Genomic DNA, 22,703 nt, shown 5'->3' with positions numbered 1-22,703 from the left:
TCCATCTCAGCATCAACTCTTTATTCTCCAGGGTGAAGCACTGTGACATAGTCATGAAGATCAAGTGCTGTCTGGGTTAGACCTAGGCTCCGGCACTCCTTGGCTGTGTGACATTAGACAAGTTACTTAATCTCTCTGCACCTTGTTTTCTCGGTAAACTGGAGCTACCCTAGTACCCATCTCATAAGGTTATGGTAAGAAGTAAATAACAGAGTACCCTAAGCACCCAGAGCAGTACGTGACACATGGAAAGTTCTCAACACATGTTAGCTATTATCTCATTATTCATTTTATTAAACTGAATTTCACTAGAAAATGCACAGTGTTGGAGATCAAAACTCAATCTGGCTGGGTGCAGTGGCTCACGCCTGTAATCCCAGCACTTTGGGAGGCTGAGACAGGTGGATCAATTGAGGTCAGGAGTTTGAGACCAGCCTGGCCAACATGGTAAAACCCAGTCTTGACTAAAAATACAAAAATTAGCCAGGCGTGGGGGCACGCCCCTGTAACCCCAGCCACCAGGGAAGCTGAGGCATGAGAAATACTTGAACCTTGGAAGTCGAGGGTGCAGTGAGCCAAGATGGCGCCACTGCACTCCGGCCTGGACCACAAAGTGAGACCCTGTCTCAAAAACACAAAAACAAAAATAAACCTCAGAGTCTGTGAGCAGATGGAAAGTATGATGACAGATCCAATACTCTACCCTCTAGCCCAGATCCCTTTGGGAGAGGGAGTGTGAACTGCAGCTGCTGGTACCTTTTTCTTTTCAGAAATAGACATAAAAATGCCGAGATAAAATAAATGTCACATCTCCACTGATTCATTTCTGAGGAAGAAGCAGTCGTTGCAATGATAGTAAGCACAAGTGACCTCAAAACAGCCCAGCTCATGGTATGCAGACCTATCAGTGTTTCATGGCCTGCTCTGCTAGCCAATGAATCAAGCATCTTGTATGAGCATGTCATCTTTTTCCATGCAATTTACATGTATGTCATGATTTTTACCAAGTGTGTTTTTTATTATGATCTGAGTTTTCACTACAACAAAAAGGGCAAGGGGGCAGGCCATTAGCGAACTGATAGGAAAAAGAGATGGGAAAGGCATTGGATAATTTATCACAATAGGAGCACTAGATGCTTACTTCAGCAATCTGCAGTATTCATATGATAAAGCAAGATTCTTCGTATTGTTAGGGCTCAGACACCTATATCCCCAAATACGATGCTTTCATATGCTGAACCTGAAGAAGACTCAGGGTCTCTCTGATCTCCCCTCACTCCTGTCTCTCAATCCTCTGTCTCTCCCCTAAGCACAGGATAAAGTGGTTCTGTGAAGTTCTCTTGTCTGCCCAAAGTCCTACCCTCCAGAGAAGAAAATAATTACCTCTGGTCTCTTCCTCGAGTTTTCATTAACTGAAACTCCTATTGCAAGAAGAAAGACTGAAGTCTGTCAACACACCTGAACAGACTTTTGTCACCAACTGTTGTCTGTTCTGTGGGCCCAACAGACTTTGTCCCAGGTCACTGTTTGTTCTCCAAGCCCATTGAATTCCCCTAAAAATCATTTACTGCCCCGCTACTTCCTATCTCCACAGTTCGTATCTCCATTTCCTCTAGGAAGAAGGGTACATAGTCATCTGTACCCCATTGTATGTAATTTTCTCTTTGCACACTAGTAAATTTCTATGCTATTTCTCCTGTGAATCTGTCTAATGTCAACTGATTTTCAGAGGGCAAAGGGGAAGTATTCCCTTGGCCCCTACTCTATGAATCCAACAACTTTTTCTGAGAACTATGATCCTGATTTATGAGTGCTTTCTGATACCTGACCCATTGCAGAAGGACAAGGCTTATAAGCAGCCACACGAGTCCTACCCAGGATTTCAGAAATAATTTGTGATTGTTTTAAACCCTCAGGGACACGAATGGTAATTTATTCAGACATTCACCAGAGAGACAAACTGGTTCCTTTCCTAAATGAGACCAGGAGACCAGGTTGGCTACCTTCCAGTAGCACTAAAAGCCAGTGGTTTCTGCCAGTGGGTTCTGTGTTTGGTTTGTGTGGCTTGGTTCCTTCACAAGTCATAGACTTTGGTACTTGCAAATGAGCCTTATTGCAAAACTAGTTGGATTAAGACAGATCATTCTTAAGATAGGAGGCTTATCTGCAATCAGGCTCTGACATACTGAACAGCAACAAATGACAATTTCTAGCGCTTTAGCATCATTAGTCATTCCCACTGCTGGAATGTTCAAAATGTGCATAGAAGGAAATTGACAGATGTTTTCAGGAAGCAATTGTGAATGTGTCAGAACTTTTGCTAGGAACAGCCATGCCCATGCCCATGTCATCTATTTTAGGAGGTGACCACTCAGAGATAGGGGATTTTACCAAGCAGGAGTTGGTAAAAGCACAAGACTATTTTGTCAACATTTTAAACATTGGGATAATGAAGCTATCTGCAGAAATGAACTTAGGTTAACACTGACAGGCCAACTAAAAAGAAGATCTTAGAATAAGGCTTCCAAAAAGTCATGATATACCCAGATGGAGTTAAAGGGTTTTTGTTGTTGCTGTTGTTCAAAAGAAAAAACAATCAACAAACAAATAGGGGATAGTGTTTCTCATAGTTTCACTTTCTAGAGAAACCAATGAAGTACAAATCTTCGTGCAGCTCAGATTTGGAAGCCTTGATTCCTACCAAAGAAATGTATCAAGAGATGTCCCTTGATGCCGGGCGTGGTGGCTCACGCCTGTAATCCCAGCACTTTGGGAGGCCCCGGTTGTTGGATCACGAGGTCAGGAGGCCAAGATCATCCTGACCAACGTGGTGAAACCCTGTCTCTACTAAAAATACAAAAATTAGCTGGGCATGGTGGCACATGCCTGTAGTCCCAGCTACTAGGGAGGCTGAGGCAAGAGAATCACTTACACCCAGGAGGTGGAGGTTGTGGTGAGCTGAGATAGTGCCATCGCACTCTAGCCTGGGCAATAAGAGCAAAACTCTGTCTCAAAAAAACGAAAAAAGAGATGTCCCTTGATAGGTTATCAGCATATTACAGGTCCTTAAAGTATGTATCTGTCTGGTTTAAAGCTTAATAAAATATATTGTCATGCTTAAAATGAAAAAAAATCTTGGTTTAAAAAACAAAACTCCAAAACCAGAAATAATCCCAAAGGACAATAATCAAAATACATTAAGCAATTCCCTTTAATTTCTTTGCAACGCTCCTCTTGTCTTGGGCCACTGGACTTGGCAAATAAAAATACACAACCCAGTAAGATCTGAATTTTAGGTAAATGACAAATTGTTTTTTAATATAAGTATGTCCCATGCAATTTAATATAAATTGAACTGGGCATCTAGTGTTTTATCTGACTGAGCTACCCTTGCCCTGTCCTTGGAGCTCCTCTGCTTTAACTAATACAAAAATTAATTTGCACTAATTAATACCCAGAGAGGCTACAAGGTGTCCTTCCATCTAGGTTCAAAGCCTGGCTCCATCATACACTCACTTTGAGATCTTGGGTAAGTTACTTTACCGTGCCACAGTTGCCATATCTGTAGAATGGGATTAATAACAGTTTCTCCTTAGCAGGGTCGTCTGGAGGATTATATAGTACATGTGTAGCACAGTACTCAGCTCAAAGCAAATGTGCAACCCATGTTAGCTATTATTGTTGGCAAGAGAACACGATGAAGAAATAAAATGGCAATGAAGAAGTCACCTGAGATTACTCCTTGCCACAAATATTCCTTATCGATACATAGATCATTGAAAGCTGTCAATGGTTTTGACTTTATTTCTTTGACATTTATCTTATTTGACAAGTAGCGAGTAGCACACAGGAATAATAAATAACCATTATTGATATAGTTTATGACAGTTTACAAAAGAGCTCTTCATAGTCATTTTAAAGAAAATTCAAGACAGTGATTCTCAAAGGTGGATATTATAAAAACTGACTGATATAGTACAGACAGGCCTCCTACCCACCACTGCCAAACCCCCTCTGAGATCTACTACCCTAAATGGTTTCCAGGATTCTTTTTAATCTACAAAAATATATCCTTTGACAAAGAAGCAAATTTAGAGCAATCTTTATGTACGTACACAATGTAGAAAGATTTTCTGCCCCAAATGTCTCTTTTTTGTCCAGAGTCCTTGCACAAAACAATTCCTTTCAATGTCGTCATCATCAAATACAAAGGGCAACTGGCTGGACACCACTGGCAACAAAAGGCCTTCAGCAGAATGGTGTTTTAAAAGCAAAGGCCAAAGAAAGCTGTAATCTGTGGCCTCTGTTCACCACCGGAAGAGTCTAAATGCTTTTCCTCCTTTGTAATAGAAAACATCTGCCCTGCTAGGAGGATAATCTCTCTTCCAACAAGTTTTAAGTGTAGAGAAGCTACATCCTTTTTTAAATGTGGCTTTCCCATGTCCTTGAACAGAAATTGTACCCTTTTCAAATGGTTTTACAGCCAGAATCTCTCTAGCTTGCCTAAGGGGTACCAACTTCGTTTCTTGTTCAAGTGTAAGGGAGAAATATTGCACGTGTAAATAAGAATAGCAGATTTCATTCTGAGGGAAATTCTGCTGTGCTAAATGAAATATTTTGTACTCCTTTTTGCAAACATTTAGTTTTTAGTCCTAGCATAGGCAGGACAAGAGGGCAAGGTAATGAGAGCATTTAGGATTTATTGGTGTATTTGACGAAAATGACAGCCAAATCACAACATTTTTATCTTAGAGATATTTCTTCAACGTGGATTATTTGATGTCATTTTGTCTAGTCGTTGGATCAACAAAACTCAAGAAAATGATGCAGAGCCAAGCAGGTGTGATTTGGGACTTGTAGCAAGGCACCAGCTGGATAAGGCCAAGACATTTCCAGTATGCGGATCCTGGGCAGTTCAATTCACATAACAAAGGAACTTCTGTGACCGGCAATTTCTTTAAAAATCTAGCATGTGAGTTGGGCATGGTGGCTCACACCTGTAATCCCAGCACTTTGGGAGGCCGAGGCGGGTGGATCACAAGGTCAGGCGTTCAAGACTCAACCTGGCCAAGATGAGGAAACCCCATCTATACTAATAATACTGAAATTAGCTGGGTGTGATGGTGGGTGCCTGTAATCCCAGCTACTTGGAAGAATGAGGCAGATAATTCCTTGAACCCGGGAGGGGGAGGCTGCAGTGAGCTGACATCAGGCTGCTGCACTCCAGCCTGGGCAACAGAGCAAGACTCCATCTCAAAGAAAAAAAATTCTAGCATGTGGCAGTTTCCTACTTTATTTTTGAGGTATAGCCACCTTACTGGCTTTTTTGTTTTTTGTTTGTATTTGTTTTTTGTTTTTTTGAGACTGAGTCTCACTCTGTGCCCAGGCTGGATTGCAGTGGCGCTGTCTTGGTTCACTGCAACCTCTGCCTCCCGGGTTCAAGCGATTCTTGTGCCTCAGCCTCCCGAGCAGCTGAGATTACAGGTGTATGCCACCATGCCCAGCTGATTTTTGTATTTTTAGTAGAGACGGCATTTTACCATGTTGGCAAGGCTGGTCTTGAACTCCTGACCTCAAATGATCCACCTGCCTTGGCCTCCCAAAGTACTGGGATTATAGGAGTGAGCCACTGCATCTGGTCTTACTGGCTTTTTACTATTAACATAACATATTAAAAATCTCTTTGAGAAGGCAATTAAATAGTAATACATTATGGGTGTAAAACGTAACATTTAGATGGTTGACAGGAGCTGGAGTAGGAGAGAATGGGGAGCTGGTATTTAATGGGTAGAGATGAAGAAGATGTTGAAAAAGTTCTGGAGAAGAATGGATGATGATGTTGGTTGTGGAACACTTTGAATGTACCTAACGCCACAGACAGGTACCCTTTAAAAGTGGTTAAAATGGTAAATATTATGTTATATATGTTTTACCACAATAAAAATATCATTGATTAGGCAAATAAAAATAATGTTTTTTTAAAAAAGGCTAAGATGTGAAGGGAAAATAGAAAAGAGAGAGAGAATGGCTGGGTGTGGTAGCTTATACCTATAATCTCAGCTCTTTAGGAGGCTGAGGAAGGAGGATCACGTGACCCCAGAAGTTCAAGATTGGCCTGAGAAACATAGGGAGTTCCTGTCAGGAAGGAGGATCACTTTAGCCCAGGAGTTCAAGATTGGCCTGGGAAACATAGGGAGTCCCCTATGTCTTCAAAAAATTTAAAAATTAGCCAAGTGTGGTGGTGTACACCCACGCCTATAGTCCCAGCTACACAGGAGGCTGAGGTAAGAGGATGGCTTAGGCCCAGGAGGTTGAGGCTGCAGTGATCCATAATTGCACTGTGTTCCAGCTTGGGTGACATAGTGAGGCCCTGTCTAAAAAAAAGAGAGAGAGAGAGAAAAGTAATAGAAAGAAGAGAGATTGATGCGACCCCTGCAGAGGGACATAGTGGTAGAGAGGGCAGTGTTGTTAAAGGGGAAGGGTGGGTTGAGTGCACCTCCCGCCACAGTCAGGAAGAGGGTCCCTCGCTCAGAAAACACTGACTGAGCAGCTGCAATGAGAGAGTGCTTCAATTTAGTAATTGAACAAACTATGGCAAAAAAAACCAAGCCATTAAAAATTAACTGCATACAAATGGTCAATAAGCGCATGAAAAGAACTCAGTGTCATTAGCCATCGGGGAAATGCAAACCAAAACCACAAATGCAGACTGCTCTACACCCACTAGGATGGTTGTAATCAAAAGATGAACAGTGGCAAGCATTGGCTAGGATGAGGAAAACTTGGAAGCCTCATTCATTGCTGGAGAGGTGTAAAGTGGTATAGATGCTTTGAAAAGAGTCTGACAGTTTTTTAAAAAGCTAAACACAGATTTACCATATGACCCAGCAATTCCATTCCTAGGTACAATTCTAAGACAAAGGAAGACCTATGTTCACATAAAGGCTCACATGTGACTATTCATGGCAGCATTACGGCCAGAAAGTAGAAACAACCTCAAAATCCATCAACTTGTGAATGAACTAAAAAAAACAACAAAAATAAACCCCAAAACACTAGCATATCTTTTTTTGTTTTGTTTTTTGAAACAGGGTCTCACTCTGTAATCACCCAGGAAAGGGTGCACTGACACAATCATGGCTCACTGCAGCCTCCACCTCCTGAACTCAGGTGAGCCTACCACCTCAGCCTGTCATGTAGCTGGAACTATAGATGTGCGCCACCACGCCCAGTTAATTTTTGCATTTTTTTTACATACACAGTTTCACCACGTTGTCTAGGCTGGTCTCCAACTCCTGGGCTCAAGTGATCTACCCACTTTGGCCTCCCAAAGTGCTGGGATCACAGGTGTAAGCCACCACGCCTGGCCTGGCATATCAATTAAAAGAAATATTATTCTGCCTTTAAAAGAATAAAAAGGACAGTGATTAAGGCTACAACATGGATAAACCTCAAAAAAAAATCATCATCATCTTAAGCCAGACACAAAACACTGTATGTTGTATGGCTCCATTTATATGAAATGTCCAGAACAGGCAAATTTGCAAAGACAGAAAAGAATGAGTGGTTTGAGGATGGGGTAGAACGAAGATTAACTATAAGAGGACACGAGGAATGTTATTGGAGTGATGAAAATTATCTAAAACTGTCTGTGTGATGGTTAGTAAATTATGTAAAACTGGACTGTGTGATGGTTAGTAAATTTATGAAACAATATTGAACTGTACACTTATCTGGGGGAACTGTATGGCATGTAAATTTTATCCTCAATAAAGCTGTGTTTAAAAAAAAAGAACTACAATTTAGAGCCTCTAACAAGTAAAAAATGAAACAGAACAATGGCCATTATGGAAATGATATTGTAGTAAGGGCAACTGGATATTACGCAATGACAATTGTGGTTATTTTATTTTATTTTATTTTTTATTTTATCACAGCTCACTGCAGCCTCAACCTCCCTGGGCTCAAGTGATCTTCCCATCTCTTGCCTCCCAAGTAGCCAGGATTACAGCTACATGCCACCATACTCAGCTAATTTTTTTTTTGTATTTTGTAGAGACTGGGTTTTATCATGTTGCTCAGGCTGGTCTCGAACTTCTGGTTTCGAGTGATCTGCCCACTTTGGCTTCTCAAAGTGCTGGGATTACAGGTGTGAGCCACCACACCTGCCGGACACCTATGGTTATTGACGTGACTGGCTATGAAGGAGAATCCTTAGGTCCTACGAGAATGTGAAACAAGCAGTGCTGGTTAGAAAGTGCCACTGGAGGAGGAAATATTTGAGCCAAAGATGTGAATATAAAGAGAGAGGGAGGAAGAAAAAGAGAGAGGGAGAGCAGGAGGATCAAGGAAGAAGTTAATGAAAGCCAGGAGCTTTTAAAAAACACAGCGCCTGCAAGAGTTTGGTCTTTGTTCCAGGAGCCATGAGAAGGCCAGCAGGGCCTTAGCAGAGGGACATTATCAGCTTGATCTTTTTGTTTATTTTTTTAGAGATGGAGTCTCAGTATGTTGCCCAGGCTAGGCTTGAACTCCTGGGCTCAAGCAATGTTTCCACCACTGCGCTCAGCTCAGCTTGGCCTTTTTAAAAAAAAGTTACAGTATCCAGGCTACAAATAGACTAGATAAAGAGAGCAAGAATGGGTACAGAGAGAGACACAGTGAAAGACAATGCTAGAAATGAATTTGAAGTTAAGAGTAAGGAAGTCTGGAAGCCAGGGGAAGCCTGAGCCTTATTCAGTGTTGAAATGGGAAGCAATCAAAGGGCACTGAATAGGAAAGAACCCAAATCCTGTCTCAGATTGACGGGACAACTAGAAGGCCAAGAGCAATGGTAGGGCTCACATGAGCACCCCCATACTGCATTAGTGATGTGCTAAGACACATTTTCCAAAATTAATCATTAAAGTCACTTGGAGTGCTTATTTAAAATGTTAATTCTCAAGCCCAGGTCTTCTGAATCTGAATTCTGAAAGAAGTCTGACAAGCTGTGTTATTGTTGTTTTCTACATTGTTGCAGGTGATTCTCAGGGTCAGGCATTTTAAGAAATACTGATTCATACCTGTTGTTTTTTTTTGTTTTGTTTTAATTCAATGTCTGGACCAAGCAAGAAAACAGACTAAGATATCAAATAGCAGCTATTCTGAGATGCGACTACTTTTTTCTTCTAGTGAAGGGTGATGATACAGGCTAAAAAAAATTAGTGATTCTCCTAAAACAAGAAAAGGTAACAACAATTTGTAAAGGGTAAGTAGAGTAAAATAAGAAAATTATGACAGATCTGCATAATATTGGTTTATCAGCCTCTATGGCATTAGCATTCAAGAAGTGTAGGTGTGATTCTTGGCAGAATCTGAGTGCATTCATTTCCCAGGGTTGCCATAACAAACTTCCACATACTTGGTGGCTTAAAACAACGGAAATTTATTTTCTCACAATTCTGAAGGCCAAAACTCCCAATTCAAGGTGTCAGGAGGGCTGCACTCCTCTTCCTCCAAACACTCTAGACAAGACTCCTTCCTTGCCTTTTCTAGCTGCTGGTGGATCCACGTGTTTCTTGACTTGGGCTGTACAACTCGAACCTGCCTCTGTCTCCTTACATGGCCTTCTCTGTGTATGAGTGTCCTCTTTTGTCTCCGACAAGAACATGTGTCATTGGATTTCCGACAAGAACATGTGTCATTGGATTTAGGGCCTATCTGGTAAATCCAGGATGATCTTATCTCAAGATTATTATTATTTTTTGTTTCTGAGACAGAGTCTCACTCTGTCACCCAGCCTGGAGTGCAGTGGCATGATCTCAGCTCACTGCAACATTCACCTCCTGGGTTCAAATGATTCTCGTGCCTTAGCTTAGTGAGTAGCTGGGATTATAGGTGTGTGCCACCATGCCTGGCTAATTTTTTTGTATTTTTAGTAGAGACGGGGTTTCACCATGTTGGCCAGGCTTGTCTTGAACTCCAGGCCTCAAGTGATCCACCCATCTCAGCCTCCCAGAGTGCTCAGATTACAAGCATGAGCCAACATTCCCAGCCAATATTCTTAATTGTATCTGCAAAGACCTTTTTCCCAAATAAGTCACATTCACAGGTGTGCACAGGTGCAGCGTCCATTTTCACGCTGCAGTATAGTTACCTGAGACTGTGTAATTTATGAAGAAGAGAGGTTTAATTGACTCACAGTTCCACAGGCTTAAATGGAAGCATGACTGGGAAGCCTCAGGAAACTTACAATCATGGCGGAAGGCAAACGGAAAGCAAGCACCTTCTTCACATGGTGTTAGGAGAGAGATTGAGTGAAAGAGGAAGTGTCACTCACTTTCAAATTATCAGATCTCATGAGAACTCACTCACTATCATGAGAACAGCAAGGGGGAAATCCACCCTCATGGTCCAATCGCCCACCACCAGGCCCCTCCTCCAACGTGACATGAGATTTGGGCAGGAATACAAATCCAAACCATATCAACAAGCTAGGACCCAGTCGTATCTTCTTTTAGGGGCAACAGTGTTTCACAGTTTAACCCGCTACCCCGAGTAATCTAAAATTGGTTCATAAGATGCTCCTACCTACAACAGAGCATTTAGAGGTTGTTTTAAATGTAAATGTTTTTAGTTTGATGTTCCTTAGAATGACAGAACTTTGTTTAAGAATGAATTCACTCTTCTGGATCATATGTATTTTTAGAAGCATGACTTTGTCATTTCAAAATGTGACATGGCATAAAACTGGTACATGTAATAGACAAACCTACATTCAGATAATTATGAATTGATAATTATCTATTATCAATAAATATATTGATATAAATATAAATGATATAGCAAAAAAATTGTATTTCTTTTTCAGAAAGAAAATTTCTAAGTACTAAGATAGATACATCTGTCTCAAGAAGAGCAATATGGAAGAAACCCACTATCTTTGTAATTTCTGCTGCTGCTATTTCCCTTGAAAAGTGTCAGTGAATCAGGTTTCATTAACAGAATATTTTGTTTTCTCGGGGCAAAAGGCAGGAATAGTTGATATTGCAAGGAAATATGAAGTAGCTATTAGAAACAGGAATAGCTGTAGCTAAATATTAGAGGGAGAATCTGTGCTTAATGAGTTCCAGACAGTTATATACAGAGAGAAAAATACTTCTTTTTATTTAATTTTAATTTTTTATTATAGATTCAGAGGGTTCATGTACAGGCTTGATACATGGGTATCTTACATAATGCTGGGACTTGGATTTCCACTGAACCCATCACCCAAACAGTGAACATAGTATCCATTGGGAGTTTTTCAACACTTTCTCCTTTCCCTCCTGCCCCTTCTTTTAGAGTCCCCAGTTTCTACTGTTCCCATCGTAGCAGTTCCCACTAATAAGGGAGAACATGCAGTATTTGATTTTCTGTTTCTGCATTAATTCACTTATGATAATGGCCTCTTTCTGCATCCATGTTGCTTCAAAGGACATAATTTCATTATTTATATAGCTAGGTAGTATTCCACGGTGTATATATAGCACATTTTCTTTATCCAATCTACTGTTGATGGACACTTACGTTGATTTCATGATTTTCCTATTGTGAATAGTCCTGTGACAGACATATGAGTACAGGTGTCTTTTTGATAAGATGATTTATTTTCCTTTGGGTAGTTATCCATTGCTGGGTCAAATGGTAGTTTTGTTCTTTGAGAAATCTCCATACTGTTTTCCATAGGGGTTGAACTCCTTGACATTGCCACCAACAGTGTATAACTGTTCCCTTTTCTTGGCATCCTTGCCAATATCTGTTACTTTTTGCCTTGCCTTCTTAATAATGGCCATTCTGACTGGAGTGAGATGGTATCTCATCATGGTTTTAATTTGCATTTCTCTGATTAGTGAAGTGGAGCAGAAAAAATAATACTTCAATTTGGATTTAAAGACATGATGGGTAATGTAAGGCAGTGTGGGGTGGGAAACCACATGATATGCAAAGGAAAAAAGTCAATGACTGCTTCATAATTGGGAAACCTAAAGGGGAAGATAGAAACGCAAGCTTTTCCACAGTTACGCCTACCTAGAACATTCATAAATTCCTTGGTGAGAAGGAACTGACATTAAGAGAGGAACTCTAGGATATTTGCAGGGGTTTATTGATGTATTTAAATATATTTCTATTTTGCTGGCTGGGTGTGGTGGTTCACACCTGTGATCCCAGAACTTTAGAAAGCCAAGGTTGGCAGATCACCTGAGGCCAGGAGTTTGAGACCAGACTGGTCAACATGGTAAAACCGTGTCTCTACTAAAAATACAAAAATTAGCCAGGCATGGTGGCACATGCCTGTAATTCCAGCTGCTTGCAAGGCTGAGGTGGGAGAATCCCTTGAACCCAGGAGGTGGAGGTTGCAGTGTGACAGAGCAAGACTCTGCCTTAAAATGATTAATTAATTAATTAATTTATATTTTGCTCAACTACTTGAAATGTATGGTATTTATTCCTCAGAATGAGTTCAGTTCTTTTTCTTTTATTGCATTTTAGGTTTTGGGGTACATGTGAAGAACATGCAAGATTGTTGCATAGGTACACACGTGGCAGTGTGATTTGCTGCCTTCCTCCCCATTACCTATATCTGGCATTTCTCCCCATGCTATCTCCTATCTCTCCCCAACTCCCCACCCCCCACTGTCCCTCCCCTATTTCCCCCCAACGGACCCCTGTGTGTAGTGCTCCCCTCCCTGTGTCCATGTGTTCTCATTGTTCAATACCCGCCTATGAGTAAGAACATGCGGTGCTTGATTTTCTGCTCTTGTATCAGTTTGCTGAGAATGATGGTTTCCAGGTTCATCCATGTCCCTACAAAGGACACGAACTCATCATTTTTGATGACTGCATAATATTCCATGGTGTATATGTGCCACATTTTCCCTGTCCAGTCTATCATTGATGGGCATTTGGGTTGGTTCCAGGTCTTTGCTATTGTAAACTGTGCTACAGTGAACATTTGTGTGCATGTGTCCTTATAGTAGAATGATTTATAATCCTTTGGATATATACCCAGTAATGGGATTGCTGGGTCAAATGGAATTTCTATTTCTAGGTCCTTGAGGAATTGCCACACTGTCTTCCACAATGGTTGAACTAATTTACACTCCCACCAGCAGTGTAAAAGTGTTCCTATTTCTCCACATCGTTTCCAACATCTGTTGTCTCCAGATTTTTTAATGATCGCCATTCTAACTGGCATGAGATGGTATCTCAATGTGGTTTTGATTTGCATCTCTCTAGTGACCAGTGATGATGAGCATTTTTTCATATGTTTGTTGGCCTCATGTATGTCTTCTTTTGTAAAGTGTCTGTTCATATCCTTTGTCCACTTTTGGATGGGCTTGTTTGTTTTTTTCTTGTAAATCTGTTTTAGCTCTTTGTAAATTCTGGATATCAGCTCTTTGTCAGATGGGTAAACTGCAAAAAATTTTTCCCATTCTGTTGGTTGCCGATTCACTCTAATGACTGTTTCTTTTACTGTGCAGAAGCTGTGGAATTTAATTAGGTCCCATTTGTCTGTTTTGGCTTTTGTTGCCAATGCTTTTGGTGTTTTGGTTAAGTTCAGTTCTTATGGATGAATAATCTTTGTGGGGTAGGGCAGGGGTAAAAGAAATCTTTTCTTATTTAAAAAAAAATTCTCAAGTATTCATTTAATGAAAAAGAAAGGGAGATTGAGAATGATGTCTGAACTAGTGGGACCCAAATACAACTTCAGTCAAGGTCCTGGTGCCACGGATGAGTAGCTGGTTAAGTCGTAAACTTATCAAATGGGATTTGGACAAGACTTGCTTCTATGAGAATATGCCATTTGCCTTTATAAAAATCAACTGCAGTCTTTCTGACTACTTAAATGTCTGTCTGTACCACATCTGCAGCTAGACTGGCAACATACGGTCTCCTCTCCCACTAGCAACTTACCTCAAAAGCTAATTCTCAAGATGATAACAGATTTTGAGATGCCAAATCTAAATCCATCAGTTTTTACTATCAGCACCCATTCCCCTTTGTTAATGTGGTCACAGACTCAAACTTATCAATCATTGCAATAATAGCCATAAAATACCAACACATCATTGCAATTTATATTATTGTCTTACAAAACTATAATTATAGTTCTTTCAGCTCTCGATAGTTACTACTGAGATTAGGTGACTTTTAACTAATCGGGCTTCATCCTAACTTTCATTTAGCTTTACCGTGGTAGAATTTGCTTGCTTTCTCTACCATCTGTAACATAGATAACCCAAGTTTAGCCTTCACATTACAAAAGAGAACTTGAGTCAATCCATCCTGTATATTCTTTTGTACAACTTCTACTAATAAATCCAAGAGAGCTCCAGTTATAGCTCTATATAAAACGGGACGTTACCTTTTGTTTTTCAATGAAAAATTCATAGATGGCATATATTCAAATTATAATTATTCAAGCAAGAATGTTAGAAAGCCCTCCCACCCTCATCCTTTGTTAACTAATACGCAAGCGGAGTTCTAAGAGAGGAAGACCATTCCTTTGTGTCTAATCCCGTTACAGAGGGGAAGTGGCTGAGTCTCTGATAACTTTTGCTACAGATTCCTTAATCTGGCCAATGACTACATTTTGATGCATTTAATTTGAACACTGATAGTTAAGTAGATTTCCAGATGACTCATTTTGTAAACCTTTGGCCATTAGCATTCCAGCTGGAGTGGGCCAAGTGCTGCCTTCCCGCTGACATCAGTGGAAATCTTGAGCCAAGATCAAAGTTACTTTATGCCTCTCTGACCTTTCCTCACAATGCACAGTGGGGCCTGAATTCTCAGCTTAGAATTTTCAGATTTGCTTCACTGTCCCATGGGGGTTACCATTTACAAACAGCTTACATGTAGATAGTCACTGAAGACCCTACGACAGGCCCATTGGAAATCATATCTTAGATTCTGGTTTTTAAGAGGTTTCCTAATCCACAGCCCAAGTTTCAGATGAGATTGGGCATGTTCAGGGTGGTATGGCTTTAGACCAGATCCCAAATTTCAGAAAATCTTATGAATGGTTGTTTCCCTAAGACCTTAGTGAGTAGAGGGAGAACTCCAGCAAGGTGGATTGGTAGCATTCATTTTGCCCCCAGAGAAACATACCATAGGCTGCCTTTACTGGAGAGATGCACTTTGAGAATCAACCTGAAGAGAATCCCCTACCTTGATAGCCATGTCTGGGTCGGATGTTTCCTTGACATTCGAGGCTGATTCACATTCCTTTAGCAGCATATTCTCCCAACCGACTCCTGAAAAAAAAAAAAAAAAAAAAAAGTGCCATTTGAACCAAGTGATTCAGCTGACGTGGATACATAGTTGCTATTTCTCAGTTTCCAATCCCATGTGTTTTGTAAAGGGAGCTGATGATGACCTATAGCCCTGTACCTATCTCGCAGTTAGTGGGCCAGGATAACTTCCCTTCAGGGGTGTAGTCTCCTAGCATTTCTTTTGTTTTTAAGTAATTTCCAATTTAGGATCCATTGTCTAAGTTCTGTATCTTATAGTGAGCTATTCCTAGTCCAGGGTGGAGAAGAGGCTGGAATGAACTACTCTTCTTCTTCTTCCTTCTTCTTCGTTCTTCTTCTTCTTTTCTTCTTCTCTTCTTCTTCTTCTTCTTGTTCTTCTTCTTCTTCTTCCTCCTCCTCCTCCTTCTCCTCCTCCTCCTCCTTCTTCTTCTTCTTTTTTTCTTTTTTGAGACAGAGTTTCACTCTTGTTGCCTAGGCTGGGGTGCAATGGTGTGCTCTCGGCTCACTGCAACCTCCGCCTCCTGAGTTCAAGCAATTCTCCTACCTCAGCCTCTTGAATAGCTGGGATTACAGGCACCCACCACCACACCTAGCTAATTTTTTCATTTGTAGTAGAGATGGGGTTTCACCATGTTGCCCAGGCTGGTCTTGAACTCTGGACCTCAGGTGATCTGACTGCCTTGGCCTCCCAATGTTGGGATTACAGGTGTGAAATACCACGCCCAGCCATGAATGAACTCTTTCTTCTTCTCCTGTTCAGGCCTCATATTTAGGTTGCATTTGGGGCTTTAAAGTGAATCCCAGAACACACATCCAATTCAATAACCAATGGATATGACCCCAGATTTTCCTGTGTTCTCAATTCCACATACCTACCGAAAATAACTAAGAATGTGTTGTCACTTTTAAAATCTGCCCATGCTCCCTCTCCAAGTCTTTAGAAATGTTTCTTTCTCCTAAAGCTACCAGATTGTCTCCAAGAGTGGACATCTGGCAAAACACAAGATTTCATTTTCTCTAATATCAAAGAAGAGATCAGGGGCCAGTGTGGTGTTTTCAAATACCTTTGAACACAGTATAGTAAAATTGTACAATTCAGATGCAATTATGTATGTGAATAGAGTTAAAATGATATACATTAGTGAAAAATTTGAAGAAGTGTATGTATGTGTATATATATATATATATATTTTTTTTTTTTTTTGAGACAGAGTCTTGCTCTGTTGCCCAGGTTGGAATGCAGTGGTGCAATCTTGGCTCACTGCAACCTCCACCTCCCAGGTTCAAGTGATTCTCCTGCTTCAGCCTCCTGAGTAGCTGGGATTACAGATGTGAGCCACCGCATCTAGCTAATTTTTGTATTTTCAGTAGAGACAGGGTTTCACCAGGTTGTCCAGGCTGGTCTTGAACTCCTGACCTCAGGTGATCCACCCGCCTTGACCTCCCAAAATGCTGGGATTACAGGAGTGAGCCACTGCGCCCAACTAGCCAGTATATATTTTTTAAAACCATAGGTTCATTGCATGAAGAATAATCCCCTTAAAGGTTAATAAAGCAATATTCAATAGTTTTGCAGGGTCCCCTTTAACAAGCAAAAACAAAAACAAAAAAACCCAAGCAAATACAAATTTTATGATTGGTATAATAACTGTCCACTTGGAAATAAGTGCTTATAACCTAATATATTAAAAAGATTATTTTCTTAAGGAGGTTAAAATTATCTGTGTAATATTTGTTTACATTATTGATTTTCCTAAGAAATATTTTAAATATTTGGATAGTTATCAAATGACAACTTAAGGACAATATTTATCCCAGAACTGTGTGAATAACCCAAATTCCAAAATTTCAACTGTCTAGCATTGTGTTAAATTAGGGTTGGCCATTTTTCTTCTGTTCGCCACATAGTAAATATTTTAGGCTTTGAGTTCATTGCATTTCTGTTGCAACTTCTCAATCTGCCCTTGTAGAGTGAAAGCAGCTACAGACAACATAGAAACAAATGGGCATGGATACATTCCAATAAAATTTTATTTACAAAAACAGACAGTGAGTTGGTTTGTCCCATGAGATGCTTTCTACCAGACTGTGCTAAATCAAGAACCCAGAGATGTGTAAGATTGCTATACTCCAGCATTTCTAGTAAGAATCAACTGAACAATAGGTGATAAATGAGTAATAATTGCTTGAAATTACATGATGCTTTAAACAAACAAATATGACATTACATTTTAACATATTAGCACTGGTTATAATCCTTGAGAGCCTCATTTCATAGGATACATGCACAATGAATTATTCAAGACCTGTGGGCTCTAATTCATTGCATGGTGCAAATAGTTGTCCTCTCTGACTAGGTTGCAGAGTGGGTCAGAGGAGTGTTGTGCCTTGACCTACACTTTCTTCTCAAGAAACTGCTGTAAGGAGATTGTCAGCTTTGTCTTAAATGCATGTTTCTGGAAGAAAAATCTTTGCTCCTACATGAATAGATTATTTCATTGACATACTTTGCTTTTAACCAACTAATAACCTGGTTTAAGCCACTTTTGGCACCTGTTGGATCTGGCTGGCAGAGAGACACAGATGTTGGGCATGATGAACAATCAGATGATATTTCACTTATACGATAGTCTGAATTACTGTTCAGCAAATATTCACTCTTCTCCTCTTTTTTGTGGGAAAAATGGTCTTCTCTGTCTCACTGATGTTGGCTTTGGCCAAAGGGATATTAGAGGGCATAATGCAAACAAAGATTTGAAATGGGCTTATGGGGTGAGGCTTGCCCTTCTGCTACAGCATGAGAAGGGCAAGCTCCAGTTAGCCTGCAAGGGAATGAGAGTCCTAGGGAGCAGATCTGGATCCACTCTGCACCTAGAATACCAGCCAGGTCTAGATCAGCCAACCCCCAGCCAACTGTGTATACACGACAACAAAAGCCAATGAGTTTTGGGATGGTTTGTCAAGCAGCATTATTGTAACAATAGCTAACCAAAATTATAAATGAAAATCATATGGGTCAAGTGTTTTTACCTTTAACTATGCAAATATAATTCTGCATATAAAAGTTTCATTTAAGGCCAGGTCTGGTGGCTCACGCCTGTAATCCCAGCACTTTGGGAGGCCAAGGTGGGTGGATCACCTGAGGTTGAGAGTTGAAGACCAGCCTGACCAAAACGGAGAAACCCCATCTCTCCTAAAAATACAAAAAATTAGCCAGGCATGGTGGCACATGCTTGTAATCCCAGCTACTCAGGAGGCTGAGGCAGGGGAATTGCTTGAACCCGGGAGGTAGAGGTTGTGGTGAACCAAGATCGGCCATTGTGCTCCAGCCAGGGCAACAAGATGAAACACCATCTCAAAAAAGAAAATGTTTCATTTATCAGTCTTGGTTCTCATCTCTATATATAATTTCACTTTGGAAAGAATTTTTTCTCTGCTATTATACAATCATTCCTTTTGTAAGCAATACTCTCTTTATTAAAGGCTATATGGCCACAAGAAGGAGATGTGAGACATAAATATATCTGTTGTCTCAACATTTTAGTCTTCCATCAAGAAAACCCTTCAAATTAGATAACATTTCATAGCAAGAGTGAGAGAAAACAGACATAGCATTTTAGTTTAAAAATGCTATTTTAGTTTAAAATGTTTTAGTAATAACACTTTAGTTTAAAAATGTTATTAATCCTGATGATAAGTTGTGAGAACAGAAATGTTATTTTAAAAGCTAGAGGTGGTCGGGTGCGGTGGCTCAAGCCTGTAATCCCAGCACTTTGGGAGGCCGAGGCGGGTGGATCACGAGGTCAAGAAATCGAGACCATCCTGGTCAACATGGTGAAACCCCGTCTCTACTAAAAATACAAAAACTTAGCTGGGTATGGTGGTGTGTGCCTGTAATCCCAGCTACTCAGGAGGCTGAGGCAAGAGAATTGCCTGAACCCAGGAGGCGGAGGTTGCGGTGAGCCGAGATCGCACCATTGCACTCCAGCCTGGGTAACAAGAGCGAAACTCCGTCTCAAAAAAAAAAGAAAGCTAGAGGTGTAAAATTCCTTCCAAGGAGGAAACTGTATTTTGGAGAACAAAGCAACCCCATGGACCATTTGGGTGTGAATAGGGAGGTCCCACATCATAGAAGGAAGATAGGAAGAGGTGCAGTTAGAAGAGGGAAAGAAATTGAAAGAAGTTAGGGCAAAAATTGGCAGTAAGAAATTCCCAGGGGGGTAATAAAAAGGACTTTCTTTTTTTGAGACAGTCTCATTCTGTCATCCAGGCTGGAGTACTGTGGCATGATCTTAGCTCACTGCAACCTCTGCCTTCCAGGCACAAGCGATTCTCATGTCTCAGCCTCCCAAGTAGCTAGGATTACAGGCACCTGCCACCACACCCAGCTAATTTTTGTATTGTTAGTAAAGATGGGATTTCACCATGTTGGTCAGGCTGGTCTTGAACTCCTGACCTCAAGTGATCCACCCCACTTAGCCTCCCAAAGTGCTGGGATTAAAGATGAGATGTGAGCCACTGTGCCTGGCCTAAAAAGGACTTTTCAGAACAGCGGTGTTTACAAATTCATTGAAAATTATTTATTATGCTGTGTCATGATGTAATTCTTCCCTCACTCCTGCACCTATGGTGGAGATCTGTTCTACGCCAGTATCTTGTGCCAGAGTTGTCTGTTGGAAGCTGAATGACATCCCACATTTGGATTTGGGGATGGAAAGAAGTGAGCAGCTGTGTGCCCATGGGAGCTCCCTGAGAATGTGGAATCGAAGGAGGACACAATGCTGAGAATCTTGGAGAAAGCACTTAACCCACATACTGCACACAGTAGCTGACAGGCCAATTTTATTTGGATACCAAGGGGAAGGAGACCCTGTCATCTTGAGGACTTGGAGACAGCAAATGACAGACACTTCTTTATAGGAAGATGCTTATGCATATGAATATGCCACTGCCCTTTTCAAAAATGGTGATTTCCATTCCACCAACATGTAATACGCTGGGCCACCAGTGGGTAGGAGGACAGCTTAGAATGCTGATTTGTAATCCCCCCAGCTCTAGCATTTTAGCAATGACTTTTAACATCTGCTTTCATGTTTGAGTTCCTGACAAGAGTTTCCCCTCAACTAAGATCCATGGTTTATAGCTTTAGCACCAACATTTATATTTACACAGCTTAGACGTTCAATTGTAAAAGACAGATATTCTAGGCTGAAGTATTTCTATTATTAGTTACACAAACACAGTTTCCTCTGGTTTTAGGGGAAGAACCTATAAAAAGCATCTGACCTAAGAACTTGGGGAAAAAAGTATATATATGTTATAGAACTATATATAAATCCTATATATATTCTCTCCATATATAAATGCATATATATTCTATACATATAAAAATCTATATATAGTCTATGCATACATATATATTCTATATAGAGAATATACAGAGAGAAGTATATATTCTATATATTCTCTATATAGAATATAGAAAAGCATATACAAAATATACTTTTGTATATTTATAGAATATATAAATAGAATATATATGAAATAGAATGTATAGAACATACAGAAATATTACTACAGCAAAAAATGGGCCATGAGTGGGAAAAAAAAGAACATAGAGAAATATAGAGAATGTATATATTCTATATATAGAATTTACATATGTAGAGAATTTATATAATATATATTATATATCATATATTGCTATATTAACTATATATTCTATACATAAATATGTGTATATTAATTGCGTATTCTATCCATAGTGAGAAATACATATTTCTGCATACTACACTTTCAAACAACCATTTTCCTCTTCAATGCCCCTTTTCACTTTGCTGAAATTCTTATTTATAATGTCTTTGAGAAGAGAAATTATATTTATATTATTCCTATAATCTCTAGCAACACAACTACAAGTTTTATTCAATTTTTAAAATACAAGACCAAATCTTGAGGAAAAAATACATCTTTCACCCAGAAAAGAATTAAGTTTTCAGTTCCCTGCAATATGAGCAATTGAGACCTGTCTAGTGTAGCTGAGGTTATGTTTATAAATAGTCCATCAGGAACAGCTTTATAAAGACCTCTCAGGAATAAATGAAATCAACTACCATGAATTTTTTTTATCGCTTTTTATACACCTTCTCATCTAGCTGCACAGTCAGAAGAGCAAGTCCATTAGCCCAGGCTTCCAATTCCCTAGCGCCAACATCTGCGTCTCCATTCACAGGGAGTGCTGTGTTGACTTACATGGCTCCCCTCTCTGCTACTGACTTCTGTTGGGAAGAGTGCATGTGAGGACAGACAGGGCTGTGCCACCAAAACAAAGGAGCTGAGTTCAGGCCCCGGCTGGAGAAGCCAGGGACACACATGAAGATCTGCAGGGAGAGGGATCTGGGCTGGTAGCAGGAAGCCATGAGAGTTTGAGTAGAGTAACCTGTAGACAAAATAATTTTGCATCTTTGAACAAAGGGAGACAATGTAACCTAAACAATGAAGGGGTCAGGTGGCTAAAGAGACCTGGTGAGGCAGCAACGGATGGCATTCCAGAAAAAATTACTGGGCAACTTCCTTGGCACTGACCTTGGTTAATACTAAAAATAAAATAAAAGTAAGAATGAAGGGTCAAAGCCTCAGAGGGAGAAGGTAGCACTGCATGGAAGGACAGTGACTGTACCCACACTTTCTGGAATCACCAGGCACCACCAGGTGAAAACATAGTAAGAGAGAAAGACAAGTCTGAATGGATCCTAATGTGTAAGAGAGTGGAAATTTGTTCTCGCTCATTTTTGGTTGGATCACTGGACAAAGAGGGTGACTTGTGGTCGGTCATTAGTGCCAGTCATGCAAATATTCCCAGTTCTTTCTCCATGAGACATGTAACAGGATTTCACTTCCTGGTCTCCTTAGAGTTGGTGATGTCATGTGACTAGTTCTGGCCAATGGGTGTGGGCAGCAGGATGTCCTACATCAGCAGTTAAATGTTCTAGCCCAGAAGTAATAGATGTCTCTGCTGCCGACACCCATTGGCCAGAACTGGTCACATGACCCTACCCTATACCACAGCAACTGGCAATCCCAGATAGTGGCAATTCTGTTAGCTTAAGCCCCAGTGTGAGCACAGTGCAGCACAGAGACACAAGCAACCCACCATGGCCGTGTAGTATGAGTGAGAACTAAACTGCTGTTATTTGAACCCACAGAATTGGGGTTTATTACAGCAGCGTAGCCTAGCCCAGCCTCATGAGAAGAAGGAGCCCCTCCAGACTCGCCCTCCCCATCAACCTCCAAGTCCCATGATAGAGACTTCTTTGGATAAATTTGCTTTGGATAAATCTAGCCTCAAAATCAATCCCGACAGTTGTTTTGTCTCCTCAATCAGGTTATAATGGCCTGTAATTTTTCTTTTTTAAATAAATTATTATTATT

General features: G+C 40.4%; 1 protein-coding gene across 17 annotated transcripts in view; it reads right to left on the bottom strand.

Annotated features, from left to right (window-relative positions):
- The window catches only part of PALM2AKAP2 (PALM2 and AKAP2 fusion), a 527,870-nt gene that overhangs the window by 137,850 nt on the left and 367,317 nt on the right, over positions 1-22,703 (bottom strand). For all 17 annotated transcript variants that reach the window (XM_035305215.3, XM_035307774.3, XM_035251605.3 and 14 more), the window contains 1 exon segment: positions 15,190-15,275. In XM_035305215.3, coding sequence (XP_035161106.3) covers positions 15,190-15,275 — 86 coding nt within the window.

Source organism: Callithrix jacchus, chromosome 1 (genome assembly GCF_049354715.1).
Source record: "Callithrix jacchus isolate 240 chromosome 1, calJac240_pri, whole genome shotgun sequence".
In the NCBI taxonomy this organism is placed as follows: Eukaryota; Metazoa; Chordata; class Mammalia; order Primates; family Cebidae; genus Callithrix; species Callithrix jacchus.
Note: the sequence above shows the minus strand (reverse complement) of the source record. Positions and strands in the feature narration are given on the sequence as shown.